This window comes from Carlito syrichta, unplaced genomic scaffold (genome assembly GCF_000164805.1).
Source record: "Carlito syrichta isolate Samal-C Ts95f unplaced genomic scaffold, Tarsius_syrichta-2.0.1 Scaffold130659, whole genome shotgun sequence".
In the NCBI taxonomy this organism is placed as follows: Eukaryota; Metazoa; Chordata; class Mammalia; order Primates; family Tarsiidae; genus Carlito; species Carlito syrichta.
The window spans coordinates 63,760-81,250 of record NW_007074755.1 but is presented as its reverse complement, the minus strand read 5'-3'; the positions used below and the strand labels follow the sequence as shown (position 1 = coordinate 81,250).

Sequence of the window (17,491 nt, the reverse complement as noted above, 5' to 3'; positions counted from 1 at the left end):
AAAGGTTTCTTTCCTCCTTCATGTGCTAGACGCATGAGGGGATTTTTCTTGCGTATTTGCTGTGAGAACCTGGAAGAGCTCCCTGAGGTTTTAAAAAAAAAAAAGGTGTGAAGGCTCCCCGGTGACTGGGTCCCCCTTTTGGTTTCAACTCTGTCTTCTCCTTCCCTGTCCTCCAGCAGTTGGTCAATTACAGTTCAGTTTTCCTGCCCCAGCACTGGTTCTGCTCATGAGATTCTGCTCCTGGGTGTCAGCTGTGTCTCCTGTATTCCCCTGTCTCTCCCATCTTGGGGCAGCAGTTTGCCCTGTGTCCACACCTCTTTTTGAGATCCAAGAAGAGTTGTAGAATTTCAGTTTGTTTAACTTTTATTTGTTAGGATGGAGTGACGATTTCCTAGTTCCCTACGTGGGGAACAGGAAGCCGAAAGGCTCGTCTGCTGCAATTGGCATATCACTTCTGTAAGCCCCTGTTGTCTAACCCTGTCAGGCTGCTGAGGAAGGATTGTGGTTGAAGACTGTGTGGATCTTTTTTCTTTCTTAAAGCTGTTTATTGAAGTATAATATAAAGAAAAATGTGCAAAATATCAATGTATTGCTCAGTGGATAAAAATTGTAGACACTTGTGTAATTTAACACCCACATTCAACACTCCAAGAAGGGCCACTCCTGCCTCATCGCCGTCTCCTCCCAGAGTCAACACGTGTTGTCTTTTTAATAACATAGGTAGCTTTTGCCCATTTTGGACCTTGATATAAATAGAATTATATAATATAATTAATTATATAATTGTAACCAGCCACAAAGGCCCACTTCTAGTTATCTGTCTTAATTGTGGGCAAAGGTTTATACAGAAAGGTGTACTCTGTACCTTCGTTAATAAAAGAGATTTATTAGGTGAAAAAAAGAATGTGCCTCGTTGAAATGGTTAACGATTATGCCATCTCTTCTCTGGAATATCGAGTCATTAGAAATGATGTCTGCAAAGTGTTTTCCGGTGGTTTGTAAAAGTTCTAAAAGTATTTTTAATATTAAGCGAAGATAGACTGTGACTAATTTCCTTCAGTTCTAAAGACAAGAACTTGTTGGAGAAAAAGAATTCGCAGAAAGTAACTCCAGAATATTAATAGTGGTTAAAACTTGGGCATGGTTGGGATTATTGGTGATTTTTACTCTTTGCTACCTAGCAAACTTTTGTTCTTTAAAAGCCTTTAAAATTTGTGTGCATTAGTCTGCAATACTGGGAGGGCAGAAGGGATTTTTCTATACAGTCTAACTGAATGTCCTGACACATAATCCTGTAATTTAATTTGCTTTTATAGGCATTTCCCTGGAAATGGCAGCTGTGACAGTAAAGGAAGAGTCAGAAGATCCTGATTATTATCAATATAACGTTCAAGGTAATACTGTTTAATACGGTTTTTCTTTCTAAAAGTTATTTGTGGTTAAAATTAAAATTTTTTATCAATTGACTGAATTTCTTCAATATTTTATTGATTAGCCCTTTATACATGTATACTTGTAATTCAGTTACTGGGATAAAACAGTTGAAAATTGGGGCAATAAAATCAACTCAGAGAGCCTCTAGGGGGTATATAAAATAGCCATTAATGTTTTTAAAAAGTTGAGCAAAAGTTGTGACACAATTAAAAATTTTTTTTTTTTGAGTTGGAGTCTCACTCTGTCACTCAGACAGGAGTGCAGTGGCCACTCCCAGCCACTGCAGCCTTGACCTGCTGGGCTCTGGTGATCCTTCCGCCTCAGCCTTCCAAGTAACTGGAACTATAGGCGCGCGCTACCATGCCCGGCTAGTTTTTTTTGATTTATTGTAGAGATGAGGTCTGGCCAAGTTGCCCAGGCGGGTCTTGAACCCGCAGACTCAGGAAATCCACACTCCTCGGCCTTCCAAAGTGCTGGGATTATAGGCTGAGCCACTGAGCCCAGCCCAATTTAAAATTTGATTCAAGTTTCTAGTGTTCATTGCAAAGCGCAAGACGTCTTCTGGCCCTTTCATAGCTCTGATTGTACAACAAAAATAACTGTTACTAAGCATTATCATTATCTTAAAAATCTATAAAATGGGAGACAGTGATAAGTTTTAGCTGTTTTTTTATCATTTTATTCCATTATCTTTTTGATGATTATTAGAAAGGAGTTAAAAATTAGAATTTCACAGCACTGCATGCTTTTAGGCATCAAGGGGGTTCTAGTTTAAAGGAATATTTTTTATATTTTATAGTCAGCTTAAGTTTTATCAATGCATAATTGCAGTATATTAAACATTTAAAGTGTAAAATCTGGTTAGTTTTGTCATGTACATACTTAATAAACCGTTTCCATTGCAACAAAAAGAGTAAAATATTCATTACTTCCAAAAATTTCCTTGTGTTCCTTTGTAATTCATTGCCCTCCCCAGTCTTTGGGCAGCCACTGATCTGTGTTCTATCATTTTAGATTAGTTTGTGTTTTTGAGAAATTTATATTAATAAAATATATACGATTTTTGTGGGGGCAGGTGAGCAGTGTGTCTTTTTTCGTTTCATGTAATTATTTTGAAATTCATCCATAGTGTTGTCTTAATAGTAGATGCCATTTTTTTGTTGCTACCGTTCCACTGTATTCCTGTCCCACAATCCTTTTGTCTGTTGATAGCCATTTGGGTTCTTTCCACTTAGGGGCTAACATGGAGAAACTACTATGAACATTTGTATACATTTTTGTGCAGACATAAGCCTTCCTTTCTCTTGAGTAGAAATCGAGAAATGGAATAGCTGGGATATATGGCAGGCATTTAACTTTTAAAAACCTGCCAAACTGCTTTCCAAAGTGCATGTCCTGTTTTACGTTTCCCTCCGCAGTAGGTGAGAGCTCTGGTTGCTGCCCATTCTTGGTTCTACTTGTACAGTCAGTCTTGCTCATTTTAGTCACTTGATTTCATGTGTGATGACTTTTCATTGCAGTTTTAATTTGCCTTTTCCTAACAGGTTTATTTTCTCTAAAAAGATAGCTGTAGCAGTTCTGGAGAATTGTGAAAGTGCTTTGAATAAGCTTATTCTGATTTGGAATTATATGTCTATTTGTATGTATATCTTTGACCTTGTCATAGTGAATTTCATGTTTTTAGCAATTTTGAGTAACTTACAGCTTGTGACACTTGGAATTATATGGCAAAAAGTTGAGATAATCCTGAGGGTTTTTAATTAAAAAGTTAAAATGTTGGAAAGTATTTGTATTTAGATTTCATCGCAGTTGTTGGTACCATACTAGTTTATGTGCAGGAAGTTAATAAATATTGCTTAATAAAATAGTGAGGTGGAAGGATCGCCAGAGCCCAGCAGGTCGAGGCTGCGGTGGTCGGAAGCAGCCACTACACTCCGGTCTGGGCGACAGAGTGAGACTCCAACTCAAAAAAAAATAGATTCTGTTTAATTTTTTAAATAAAAAGTCTCTATTTTTGATATTTTCTTCATTAGCATACCTATTATTATCAGCTATTAACACATAAGCTCTCTTCCTCTCTCAGATTGAGAGAGCAAGTAATTTAAGGTGATTTCCTAAGTAAAAAGGAGTTGGAAATCAGATGTTTGTAGAGGGGAGAGATTGTCGAAAGGCTGTTTTAAGTACAATTGAAGGTGGGAGCTGGACAGTTATTTTTGTATCTAGCAGGTGAAAGGTATAGTTTATTCCATGCAGTATTGATATTTTTCTAAGTAATTGAGTTTTGCCAGGCATGGTGGTGCATTCGTGTAATCCCAATTACTCAAAAGGCTGAGGTGGAAGGATTACTGGAGCCCAGGAATTGGAGACCAGCCTGTTCAACAGTGAGACCCCATCACAACAAATAATTTTTTTTACAAATGAGTTTTTCACCACCAGGTGTGGTGACTCACACCTGTATCCCAGCACTTGGGAGCCCGAGACAGGAGGATTGCTTGAGCCCAGCAGTTTGAGACCAGCCTGGGCAACATAGCACGATCTTGTCTCTACAAAAATAAAAAAATAAGCTGGGTGTGGTGACATGCACTTGTAGTCCCAGCTACTTGGGAGGCTGAGGTGGAGGGATCGCCTGAGCCCAACTTGAGGCTGTGGTAGCCATAATCATGCCACTGCATTTGGTCTGGGTGACAGAGTGAGACCCAACTCAAAAAATAAATACATGAATAAAAATTGAGTTTTGGCAATTCTTTATTTTACTAAAAGTTCTTTGTAATGTGATTTATAAGTAATTTAATTTGACAGAGTCCAATTTATAGATTTTTCTCCTTGTATGGATTGTGTTTAAGTGCCATATCTAAGAAATCTTTGCCTAACCCCAAATCACAAAGACTTTCTTTTATGTTTCGTAAAAATTTTATAGTTTTACCTTGAGGTCTGTGATCACTTGTGAGCTAATTTTTGTATAATGTGCAATGTACTGAGTTCAAGCTTTTCGTATATATCCAGTTTTTTTGTATCATTTGTTGAAAAGAGTTCTTTTCTCATTGAATTACCTTTGCATCCCTGTTAATTTCTAGAGTGAATTCTGTTACATTGATCTATGTGTTTGTCCTTTTGCTGGTATTATACTATCTTAAATACTATAGATTTATAGTAATTCTTAGAGTCAGTTTTTGAGCGTCCTCCAACTTTGGTCTTCATTTTATTTTATTTATTTATTTATTTTTTGAGTTGGAGTCTCACTCTGTCGCCCAGACTGGAGTGCAGTGGCCGCTCCTGGCCACCGCAGCCTCTACCTGCAGGGCTCTGGCGATCCTTCTGCCTCAGCCTTCCGAGTAGCCGGAATTACAGGCACGCGCTACCATGCCTGGCTAATTTTTTGATTTATTGTAGAGATGAGGTCTTGCCAAGTTGCCCAGGTGGGTCTCGAACCCGCGGGCTCAGGCAATCCACTCACCTCAGCCTCCCAAAGGTGTGGGATTACAGGCTGAGCCACCGAGCCCAGCTGGTCTTCATTTTCAAAATTATTTTATCTCATCTAGCTCCTTTATCTTTTTTTTTGTTTTTTGAGTTGGAGTCTCACTCGGTCGCCCAGACTGGAGGGCAGTGGCTGCTCCCGGCCACCGCAGCCTCGACCTGCTGGGCTCCGGCGATCCTTCTGCCTCAGCCTTCAGAGTAGCCGGAACTACAGGCATGCACTACCACACGCGGCTGATTTTTTAAATTTATTGTAGAGATGAGGTCTCGCTGCCCAGGCGGTCTCGAACCCGCGGGCTCAGGCAGTCCACTCACCTCAGCCTCCCAAAGGCGCGGGATGACAGGCTGAGCCACTGAGCCTGGCTCCTTTATCTTTTCATAAACATCTTTTAAAAACCAGCTTGTTGGTTTGAAAGCCTGTGGGAGTTTTGATGGGATTGTGCTGAATCTACAGATAAATTTGGGTTGCTTAGTAATGAATCTTCCCGTTCGTGAACCTGGTGTACGTGTCTTATCCATTTATCTCTTCCTCTTTTTCTTTCTCAGTGCTTTGGTTTTCTTTTTGGTACACAGACCTTGTACAGATTTCGTGACAATGACATCTAAGTGTTTTTGGTGTTATTTTAAAGGGTATTGTCCTTTTGTGCCTTTCAGCTTCTAACTTTTGCTGGCGTATGGGACTACAGTTCATTTTTACATACTGAATCATTTTCTTTTGACCTAGCTGAATTTACTGATTAAAAGCTCTGGTAACTTTTTTTTCTTTGAAACAGAGTCTCCCTCTGCTGTCTAGGCTGATGTGCAGTGGTGTGATCATGGCTCACTGTAACTTCCACCTACTGGGCTCAAATGATCCTCCTGCCTCAGCCTCCTGTGTAGCTAGAACTGTAGGCATACCACCACACCCCGCTAAATTTTAATTTTTTTTTCTAGAGACAGGGTCTCACTATGTTGTCTAGGATGGTCTTGAACTCCTGGTTTCAAGCAATCATCCTCCTGCCTCAGCCTCCCAAAGTACTAGGTTTATAGGTGTTGAGCCACCACACTCAGCCTCTAGTTAAGTTTTTGATAGCATCTTTGCGGTTTTTTAAAAATGTAGACATTTCTGTCCTCTATAAATAGTGACAAATTTAATTTCTTTTTCTTTCTTTCTTTTTTTTTGAGTTGGAATCTCACTCTGTTGCCCATGCTGGAGTGCAGTGGCACCCTCACGGCCACCACAGCCTCGACCTGCTGTGCTCAGGCGATCCTTCTGCCTCAGCCTCCCAAGTAACTGAAATTACAGGCATGTGCCACCACGCCTGGCTACTTTTTTGATTTATTGTAGAGATGTGGTCTCACCAAGTTGCCCAGGCTGGTCTCAAACCCATGAGCTCAGACCATCCTCTCAACTCGGTCTCCCGAAGTGCTGGGATTATAGGCGTGAGGCACCATGCCCAGCCTGTTTTTTTAATTTTAAATTTATTACTTTAATTATGAAAAAGTTTGATGATACATGTAAATCTGTTGTCAGACTCTCTCTGGCATTTTGTGACAGTTATGTTAACCCCAAATACTTTCTATGTTAATTGAAAATAACCTTATTAATTTATTAGAAAGTTCTTATGGTTCTGGAAGAGGGGAGTCTGCATTAACAACTGTTAGTTTATGTTTCTATTTCAGTGGAGATTAAAGCATACTGATAGTTTACATCATTTTAGAGGTTCTAAGGAAGGTATAATAATTTGGTTCTGTATTTTTCTTCATTATGACCAAAAAGTTAAGCAAATATTTGTCAGGGAAGAAATAAATACACCTTTAAGATAAACCTGCATTCATAATCTGTATAAAGGTTACAGTTTACTGTTACAAACATTTTACTGTTTTACTATAACTCATATCTACCATTTTAGACATGCCATTCCCATTCAAGTCCATATGTCCAGTCATTTTCAAAATTTCTTTTCACTGTTTACATATGAATTTGCCTGATCAGATCACACTTGTCTCATTCACTAAAACCATAAATTGATACCACTCATTTTGTCTTTTTACCACTCGTTTTTTTCTCTCTCTTTTTTTTTTTTTTTTTTTTTGCCTTTTCTGTTTCTATAAAGGCTATTATTTTCATGTATCTCACCCAAATTTGTTCACTACAGTGACCCAAACTTTTTTGGGGGGATTACTTTTGAAGTATTATTTTTGTGTTCCAAAGCAGGCCCTTCTGAAACTGATGATGTTGATGAAAAACTCCCCCTTTCGAAGCCTTTGCAAGGTATCACCTTTCACTTCCATTTTCCCACGTACTCTTCATATTTAATGTTTTCTTATAATGGACAGACTGTTTTGATATTTATAGCTATATTATTACTTTTCTAAATGGAAAAGGAAAAAAATGTATTGGCCTTTTTTTTAACATTTAAATGAACTTCACAAGCAACAATTTTTCAAAACCAATTTTCCCTTTTGTGAATCTAGTAATGAATCTCGAAATGGGTACATGACACACTTTCATATTTAAGGTAAAGTACACATTTATACCTTATTCAGAACAGTCAGAAGTAAGGTTATTATTGTCTAGTTAGTAATGTGAATGTTGATAAGGTCATGTTGATATTTAGTTTTTAGAAGGATTCTGAGCTATCACTTGTGAGTTTGTGAATTGATTACCTATTTTGGAATTTCTGTATAGTGTTCCCAAAATTGATGTTCATATCAGTGACTTTTACTTCTATCCATTCTGGTTTTGAGCACGTAAGATTTGTTTTCTTTTGATTTACTTTTTTTATTTTTTTGAGAAAGCTCCCACAGTGGGAGGAGACCCGAAGGGGTTGCTCCTGGGTTTACTTTATAAGTGTAGTTGTTTACTTCCGATTTTAAAGAACAAAAGGACACAGAGAATCATTGTTTACATGAGCAACCATCTTAACTGTTCTTATTCTTTACCCAAGCTTTACTTTTTAACTACTGGCCCCTTTTCCATTACCTCTCATTCCTTTGGCCTCACATCTGTTTTCTTTGACTTTGTAGTCAAAGAACTTAATCCTCCGTAAATTCAAATGCTAAGAATAAATAAAAGAGAGTGTGTGTAGAGAAAGCATATTTCGAAAGTTAATTAAAGATTGACTCATAGGGATAGATATATAGAGTTTTGAGTTCAGGTGTGTTTTTACAATGTAGGTGGAAAATAGCCCCAAGATAATTATGGCATGATAAAGGTAGACATTGAAAATCAAAAATGTGTGACCTTAGTATGATACTTTTGATTTAGGGATATTAGACACTGAATAACAGTTTTTGAGACTGTATCATTGCTCTTTAAAAATAAAGATAAAATATATTTATAATTTATATCTTTTAGAACTGCTTTTTGATTTAGTTATCAATAGACTAAAGTCTGCTTCCCTCCCCTGAGAGATTTATTCTTCCTGATAGGTTTTGTGTTTGAAGGCAGTGTTTTTCAATTTTTTCCATGTCAGGATGCATATTAGGGGGCAGCTTGGGTATTTAATCCTAAATTGCTCTCTGATGTCTTAGTCTTAGGTTATTTTTCTTATCTGTGAATAAAACTTCTGCTCTGGTAGGATGAGCCTGTTTTATCTTGTGACTGCCTAACCTGATACATTGCTTTATGTTCCAGTTTATAGAAGCAGGCAGATTATATTACCTGAATTAAAATGCTTTTGAGACTAAAGGTAGTATCTTAAATTTTAACTTATGAAAGTTTCCTTTAAGTACAACTTTGATTAAATTATGGGGATTGAGTTTCTATGGCTTTCACTGTAGTGAAAATGGAAAGCAGGAAACATCCACAGGAAACCCACAACTTGTTTATTCTATAGAGTTAATCAAGTCTACTGTATGAGCAAAGCAAAAATTCACTCAGCTTTGTTTTTTTGTGTGTGAGCGTCATTAACAGATGAGCATGGTACTTGAAATGTTATTATACTTCCTCAGATTCCAATATCCATCAGTATTTTTATAATGTAGTTACAATAACTAATATTAAATCCCCAATCCTACTTAGGTTTATTCTGTATATTTGTGTTTTTAAACTTTTTTTACTTTTCAAATAGAAGTGTTGCATATGTTTCTGAATTAGAAAGCATTGTTTCAGTTAATTACTAAAAAGTTAAAGAAGCATTTTGTATGTTTATTATGCCTTAAATTGTTTGCATTGCTACCTAGACTCTCTTTCTTCTTTTGGTGTGTGTCTTTATGGGTTTATTATATGATGTTTGTTTTCTTTTTAGGAAGCCATCCTTCTTCAGAGGGCAATGAAGGAACAGAAATGGAAGTACCAGCAGAAGGTTAGGAAAAAAGGGTTTTTATTTTACTGTATTTTATATTTATTCTGTTTTATAGATTATGTTATCCTTAAAACACCGTGTATGGAAATAAAAAGGTGGTTCTTTTGGTATGCCTTCTTAGCCAGCAGGGTTTTGTTTTTTTAATTTCTAAGTTTTATTATACCTCTTTTACCATACTGATCAATAAAGCATGTGAGAATGGAAACTAAGTGGTAAGTAAAGCTTTACATGACGCAAAATACTGTGGGGGGTTTTTCCTGATTTTTGTGTGCCATATTAAAAATCTTTAAGCTGAGTGTGGTGGCTCACACCTATAATCCCAGCACTTTGGGAGGTGGAAGCAGAAGATTGCCTGAGCCCAGGGATTCAAGATCAGTCTGGACAACTTGGTGAGACTTCATCTCTACAATAGATAAAAAAAATTAGCCGGGCGTGGTGGCACCCCTGTAAGCCCAGCTGCTTAGAAGGCTGAGGCGGAAGGATCGCTTGAGCCCAAGAGGTCAAGGATGCAGTAGCTGTGAGCGTGCCACTGCACTCCAGCCTGGGTGACAGAGTGAGACTCTGACTCAAAAAAGAAAAAATCTTTTAAAGAAGAATAACTTCAGTAGGTTAGAATTCAAATTATTACTAGCTCCATTTGGAGTTTATTTTTAAATATACTTTTTAATGCTTCCTATTAGGGTGATCATATAATCAAGACAAGATTAATAAAGTAGATATTTTCTCTCTTATTTTTATATCCACAGCTACTTCATGAAGTACTTTGTTAGTTTACTAGGTCTACAGGTTTGGTTTTAGGATTGAATGCTTTTCTGTGGTACAGCTCTTGTAGTTATTAGAACGCAGAGTTAAACTGTTACCACACAGGGTGTTTTCCTATTTCCAAGTGGTTTCAGTAGTTCCCCATGGATTTTTATACATTTCTCCCAAGGAAGATGACTGGTAAGGTTACAATCTTGTTTTAGAATTATTACTTGTCTTATAAACTAATTATGTTGTGCCTTACTTTTCTGTAATTAAAAAGGAGTCTATCCAGTCTGGGTAACAGAGTGGGACTCCAACTCAAAAAAATAAATAAATAAATAAAAGGAGTCTATTCTGTAACTGTTTATATTCCTTGTATTTGCTTTTTTATGTTTAAAAATCATTAATTTGATATTTCACCTTCTTTGTGTGAAGGGCAATCTTAAAGTCCCCGAACGTAGGCTACTCTTTTCAAAGCCGGTTATAGATTTAGGGTCTCCAACTGGAATACATTTTTCTCAGAAATACTGATGTATTCATTTTAAACAGTTTGTTACATTTCTTTGCCAGATCTTTTTCTAGAAGATGGTGTGGGTCAATTTTGTATGTTTTACTCTGTGTAGTTAATTAGATAAGCTTTCCGTGACAAAATTTTCAGTTTTGGGTGGTGATATTTATAGCAATAGAAAAATATACAAGATATGTGTGGTTCATCAGGCAATACAAATTGCTTCAGTTTTACAACTCTGTCATTAGATATTGGACTTTGAAAGATCTTGGTTTTGAGGACATCTGTATTGTCATTCCACAGTATTAATGAAGTTGAATGGAACCTGGTTCTGGTCTTTATTCCTTTCCGATTATAAAATACTAACAAGTAATCATAATCTTTGGCAAATCAATTAATCTCTCAATCTTTGCAAAATGAAAGAGAGCTAATGAAAATATTCTCTACCTAAGCTTCTAGCACTAACATTCTGATGTACATTTGTGTTGCACAGTAACAAAAATAATGTTTAAAATTCGTTGCGTACAAAGTCAGAGGCATTTGTTAAAATGAGTCTCTTGATACAAAGTTCTTCGTTGCAGAAAATGGGTTGTGGTTTTATTTCATGGTGTAAAGCACTCCTTAGATTTCTGAAAGGAGAGGAGATACTAACCCAAGTAGAAAGCGTTTGTTTTTATTCTGGCATTTTCTAGTCACAGTGGGAGAATAATCGTGACTGTTATAGTCTCATTCCTCCAGGAATATGGGTTTTTTCAGGCCTTTTGTGCAGGTAACTTGTCATTATCTGATAGTTTTCCAGAGTTTTTCTACTTTTTGTTTTCTTTTAGCCCTATTTATAATTAAAAGGGTCAAATATTTTAATTTAACAAATACAAAATGCATTAAAATGCCAGTTAAATTTTATAGTAGGCTGCTGTTGAAGTATCAAATCAGTAAAATGTTGGAACATTATGGAATTTGCTGAATAATGAATGTCATTTTAGAATTTTATTTTTTTCAAGATTCTACTCAACATGTCCCTTCAGAAACAAGTGAGGACCCTGAAGTTGAGGTGACTATTGAAGGTTAGTTATCTAAAAGCCTTGATTCCAAAGTTTACTCCTGGTCATAAAAATATCTGTCACATTCACAGTGCTAAGTACGCATTTCATTCATTCTTAAAGGACATTTGTGAGAAGAATGGAAATATGTATGTGTTTGTGTGACCAAAGCAGCCCGCTTCCCAGCCATGCACCCCAGTGCTTTGGGAGTTTTAGACAGAATTCGGCCGTGAGAATTAGCATTGGTCCACAGGTGGGCCGGGCTCTACAGGCTGTCAGGAAGTGAAAAGAAAATTATGACCAGACTTGATACACACGAAGACAGATTCTGTAATCTGGGGTGTGAGAGAAGAGACTTAATTGGAGCTGACCCCTACTTTCTAATTTAACGGAGTGGAAGAGAAATTGTTGATAGTTTAGTCAAGAATTGTTAAAGCACACCCCCCTCAACCAAATTACTACTAAGAGTCGAACATAAAATGTATCTTTCAGAGCTGTTTTGAAGCAATAGCTACAGATACAGTCAAAAATCATCTGTATAGTTTAATTGCTTAAAACCTAAAAATTGCTTTAAAAAACCCCAAAAACTTTAGTTTTTTTTCCTCCAAGGGTAATCATGAATCCAGGTGAGCCAGTTTGTTCTGACTTACTTGAAAATTCAGCTGATAAAGTTATTAACAATATTACTTTTTGTATTTCATAATTAATAAATGAGTATTTGATTTTTTTCCTTTTAAGTTACTGTCTCAAAGTACTCCTCTCAGTTTTTTCTCCTCAAAGTAATTCTTTCCTGTGATAAAATATTGAAACAGTACAGTAAATTGCATGATGTAAAATTTTCTTCACCCTTGCTTTGCTCCCAAGTCCCATTGGCCAGGGATATATGTCAGTTTATTGTGCATACCTCTAGAAATAATTTTGTGTATATATACACATGCGTGTGTATAGATACAATCTTTATTTTTGCAAAAATGTACAGATGCTTTCAGCATACATTATAATGCAAATTTTGAAAATATCACGTGTTCCATAGATTCTTTCCCCTCCCCATAACTACACATCTTGGTACATTGTATTGTTTGTTTCCATTACTTCATTTTTTTTTTTAACTGCTACATAGCCTTTCTTGGCTTGCTGTCTGTCTCTTTTTCTCTTAATAGCCTCTTGCCCAGTGATGTCGCTTGGATTTTTTATACCACTCACCTGCTTCACACTATTCCACGTGTCTGCTGCCTTCATTGCTTCTCAAAATATCAGTTGATTAGGAGCGTCCATCTAACACAGGAAATCTTTTCACATTTCATGTGTTAGTCTCGATTTAATATATGGATTTCTTTTTTCATTAATTTTACTAATCTAAAAACAATTTCAAAATATCTGCAGTCTAGAAACTGAAATTTCTTTTTAGAGATCTCATTAACTATCAGGAGTAAAATTTTTGTTGTTGTTGTTTTGGCTTTTGTTGGAGATGCTGGGGAAGCAAGGAGAAAAATGGAAGAGCATATAAGTATTAGAAACACTCAAAGCTTTATCCCTTCTAGAGATATAAGAATAATAGGCCATTATTGAAATTATAAAAATAAGACTTTAAAATAGGACTACTAAGTTGGCTTATCAAATCTTAAAGCATAGGCTATCTTAAAATTGCTTAGAATGGTAACATTTGCTTTTATAATATAAGACTTTTAAAGAGATGTTTAAAATATCAATTAATAAATAGCTCATGAACCTGAAGCGTGTCTTTGTCTTTTGAGCTTTAACTGTTTTTGGAGGGAGAGAAAAATCTCCTTTCTTTTGAACTAAGACATTGTGCCATAAGCCTGATTTAACATCCAAGTTTGTGATTAAGTAGTAGAATGTTGCCATATAGGCATCTTTGTTTTCAGGAAATTAATGAAATGAACCAGGCCTGCATAAAGTAATTATTTTAAAGGGTAACATTTTCCATGTCTTATAGACACACACACATGTAATAGCAACTGTTAATTTCTTTTTCTTAGTGAGGGTCTCACGCCGTCACCCAGGCCTCCCACAGCTCCAGTCTTCTGGCCTAGTTGATTGTCCTGCCTCAGCCTTCTGAGGAGGTGGCACTGAGGAGGTGGTGTGTGTGCCACCACACTTGGCCAATTTTTTAGTTTTGTGCAGATGAGGTTTTGCTACGTTGCCCAGGCTGGTCTCAAACTCCAGGCTCGAGCTATCTTCCTGCCTTAGCCTACTAAAGTGCTAGGACTGCAGGCGTGAGCCACTGCGCCTGGCCAGGTTGCTAAGTTTTAAGCCAAACATTAAGGAAGGCAAAGTTTAAGCCTTGATTTTAAGAAATGTCAAATGAGAACGTATATGCACCTCTGTTGTTGATATATATGTGTTGTATATTCTTTTGATAGATTTCTTTAAAATTATAGCGGGTATTTTATTTATTTATTATTTATTTATTTATTTTTTGAGTTGGAGTCTCCCTCTGTCACCCAGACAGGAGTGCAGTGGCCGCTCCTGGCCACCGCAGCCTCGACCTGCTGGGCTCTGGCGATCCTTCCGCCTCAGCCTTCCGAGTAGCCGGAATTATAGGCACGCGCTACCATGCCCAGCTGATTTTTGATTTATTGTAGAGATGAGGTCTCACCAAGTTGCCCAGGCGGGTCTCAAACCCGCGGGCTCAGGCAATCCACTCATCTCAGCCTCCCAAAGCGTGGAGCCACCGAGCCCGGCTTATAGAAGCTATTTTAATATTCATAGTTAAAAATTAAACTTTGGTATGTCTTCATAATAGAAAAATACATAGGCATTGAAATGCTGATAATTTTTTCTTAAATGATCTGAAAAAAGATCACTTACATACTATGTTTAGTAAAAAAAATAATCCCTGCCTTTCATGAACAAGGTAAGTTTAGAAGGAAAAGTGTACCTAGAGAAAAATGGTCTTAGTTTTGTTTAGGAAAACACTTGTGCTTGGAAGGAAGATGGGCAGAAAAACCTAAGATATTCCTGCTTTCCTGGGGATGGCTTTGTTTTCTCCTGTTATATCTTTCTACATTTCCCAAATCATTTATATAAAGGAAAAAGAAGTTTGTCATTAAATAAGTCTATCAGATTTTCCACAGTATTTTAGCCTTGATAACTTCATTTGCAATTATGCGGAGTTATGAAGAGGCTAATTTTACATTGTTGCAGATGTGTGAATCTATACAAGATAATGTCCCATTGCTGGTGGTGTGTTCTGAGGTGTGTTCTTCCATTTGTGGTGATCCGTTTGTATTTGAAGTCAGTGTTAAATCTAAAACTTAAGTGACTTAGGTTTGGGAAATAGGTCTTGGAATCATATGATTGTGCATGCATCAATTTCATAAACACCATGACTGCGTTTTTGGGTTAAGACAGATTGCTGTTAAGTTATCTTTTATATGTGCAGAGAAAATCCTATCTCAGAATTGTTTGAAGTCTAGTTGTCATGGTATTGCTAAAAAGGGATTTTCATTTGTTTAAAAGAAGTTTTATTTATTTTTTGTTTTTTTAATTGTGCCATTCTGTTTTAAGGCTTTGTTTCCCAAACCTCAGTCATTCACATGTTCATTCTGCTGTGGCTTAACCCCTCTGTTCATTACTTAACCTAATTATTTTCTTGACATTGATTTTAAGTGAATTCATTTTCTGATTAACTTCGCATCTTCCTAATTCAACTATTTTTGAAATTTTTAATTTTCATATTTTGAAATGTGTATGTAAATGTATTTCCACACATAGTTATATAATTGGTTCACATTTCCACACTTACCATATACTGCGGCTGGTACTGTAGTTTTGTAGAATCTATGTAATTAAGAAGGCTAACATTTGAAAACTTTGTGTTTTTATAGCTGCTAAACAGATACGTAATGAAGTACCCTATTGTTTGGTAGGGTTTACAGTTGACAATTGGATTACCTTTCATCCTCGGGTGATATCCTTTTTTGTGGAATTTACATTTAGAATATTGACGAATATTTGGCTTCTGCATGTAATTAAGGCCTATCCTATCTGTTCATTAAATTGTTCTACAAATACTGAACACCTTGTATGTGCCAAGCACTGTACCAGGTGCTACAAGTTTAGTAGTGAACAAGATAGGCAAATCCATTGGACTGTTTTGAAAAGAGGAGTGACAGACTCTGTTTTTCACTTATAAGAAACATGGCTACTGTGTTGAGAAAAGACTGAGAGGAGCCAATGGTGGCATTCAGGGGGCTGCTGGAATCATCCAGGGCACAGAAAGTGGTTCATTAGAACATGTTGGTGGCAGTGGAGATAATAAGTGGTTGAATCTGGGTATATTTTGAAGACAAAGTCCCCAGGCTTTGCTCTTTGTTGTTGTTTAATTATTGTGTTTTTCTTAAATGTTATTGCTTTTAGAATCTATGTAGATTAGCGTTTGAAAACCTGGTGTTTTTAATTTTTATACCTGCTAAAGTTGCTTAATGAATACCCAATTGTTTATTTAAAAATAATTTTAGGCGAGCGAACAGTTGCATTCGGGAAGGATGAGATCCATTGATTTGAACTGTGTAGGTAAATAATGACTCAAATTTTGAAAGAGATACAGTGCCTGGTTTTTTTGTATTTGAATTGGTGTCTGGCTTTATGATAAAACATTACCAATTTGATAATGTTGAAAAGAACAACATTAGGCTATATTGCTATACATCTATTCATTCATTGGCTAGAGTGTAGTAATAAATAACCTTAGCTCTGAAGTCTGTGTTTGTAGGCATGTTTGTAAATATATTGCAAACCGGAAAACAGTTTTTCTAAATACAAATTTTGAGTTGGGGACAGTGTTGCTGCCATTTTTCGAAGGTGTGGAGAGTTAGTATAGTTAGCATAACTATTATGTATGCCTGAATAGCAGTTTTTACACATTAAGATATTTTGAAATGTAAAAGCTTTTCCTTTTGTAAACATTTTGAGTTTGGGCTTGAATTTGAAGCATGCTGAAGTGTGTGTCTTGTTACACAGGAATGGGGGTTTATAATGGAGAAGCACCATAATACTTGGAATAGCAGAGCTCAGTGTGTTGGGGCAAACCCCTGGACCTTTATTTGATGTTTTATGCTACAGGGAAAAAAGTAATTTTGATCCGTTGTGGAAAGGATTTTAGGTCAAGAGTAACCCATTTTTTCATACTTTCTCAGAACGAATTAATTGCAGCTAAGAGTTATTGAAGGAAAAAAATTATGGATGTAGCTAAGTCTGTAGCTGTTCTGATGACTTCATTCCATGTTTCATATGACTTTAAACACCCAAAGATTAGTTAATAAACTAATCTATGAAATGGGGGTTTCTCTCTCTCTTTTTTTTTTCTGAGTTGATATCTCTGTCACCTATGGTGAGTACAGTGGCATAATCATGGCTCACCACATCCCAGGTTCAGACAATCCTTCTGCCTCAGCTTCCCAAGTAGCTAGGACTGCAGGCGCGCACCACCATACCTGGCTAACTTCTTGGTTTTTTGTAGAGGTGAGGTCTTACTATGTTGACTAGGCTGGTCTTAAACTCCTAGGCTCAAGCAGTCCTCCTGCCTTGACCTCCTAAAGTGCTGGAATTATAGGCATGAGTCACCTTGCCGGGCCTGAAATGGGTTTTTTAAAGTAGAATATGTAGTGTGAACTTCATTGTCACTGGAGGAAAAAATGTGTTATCACCTGTATTTTTAGTCTTTTGCTGTCTTTGTAAATTGTTACATTAACAAAACCTTCTCCAATCCATTTGTCTTTTTTTGTTTGTTTATGATCGATTAGATTACCTTTATAAAATAGATTTATGCTGCTAAATCCTTAGTGTTCTGAAATAAGTTTGCCTGACTGAAAAAGTGAGGTCTTGATGCCAAAGCAAAACCATCCTGCTCCTCCCTTTCCCTTGGCCTCAATTTTGAGCAGTTTAGATTAGGATTGAGATTAATTTTAACTGACTTTTGCTTTTCTTAATTCCATCCTACAACTATATTTTCTTTTTCTTTTCATTGTACTCTGTCA

General features: G+C 36.6%; 1 protein-coding gene across 8 annotated transcripts in view; it reads left to right on the top strand.

Moving 5' to 3' along the window:
• GTF2I (general transcription factor IIi) overlaps positions 1-17,491 on the top strand; it is an 85,999-nt gene that overhangs the window by 23,159 nt on the left and 45,349 nt on the right. For 3 of the 8 annotated variants that reach the window (XM_021708104.1, XM_008049184.1, XM_021708105.1), the window contains exons 8-11: positions 1,317-1,394; positions 7,103-7,162; positions 9,141-9,197; positions 11,451-11,513. In XM_021708104.1, coding sequence (XP_021563779.1) covers positions 1,317-1,394; positions 7,103-7,162; positions 9,141-9,197; positions 11,451-11,513 — 258 coding nt within the window. The remainder of the gene's footprint in view (positions 1-1,316; positions 1,395-7,102; positions 7,163-9,140; positions 9,198-11,450; positions 11,514-17,491) is intronic. The other 5 variants (XM_008049185.1, XM_008049186.1, XM_008049188.1 and 2 more) reach the window with 5 other exon arrangements.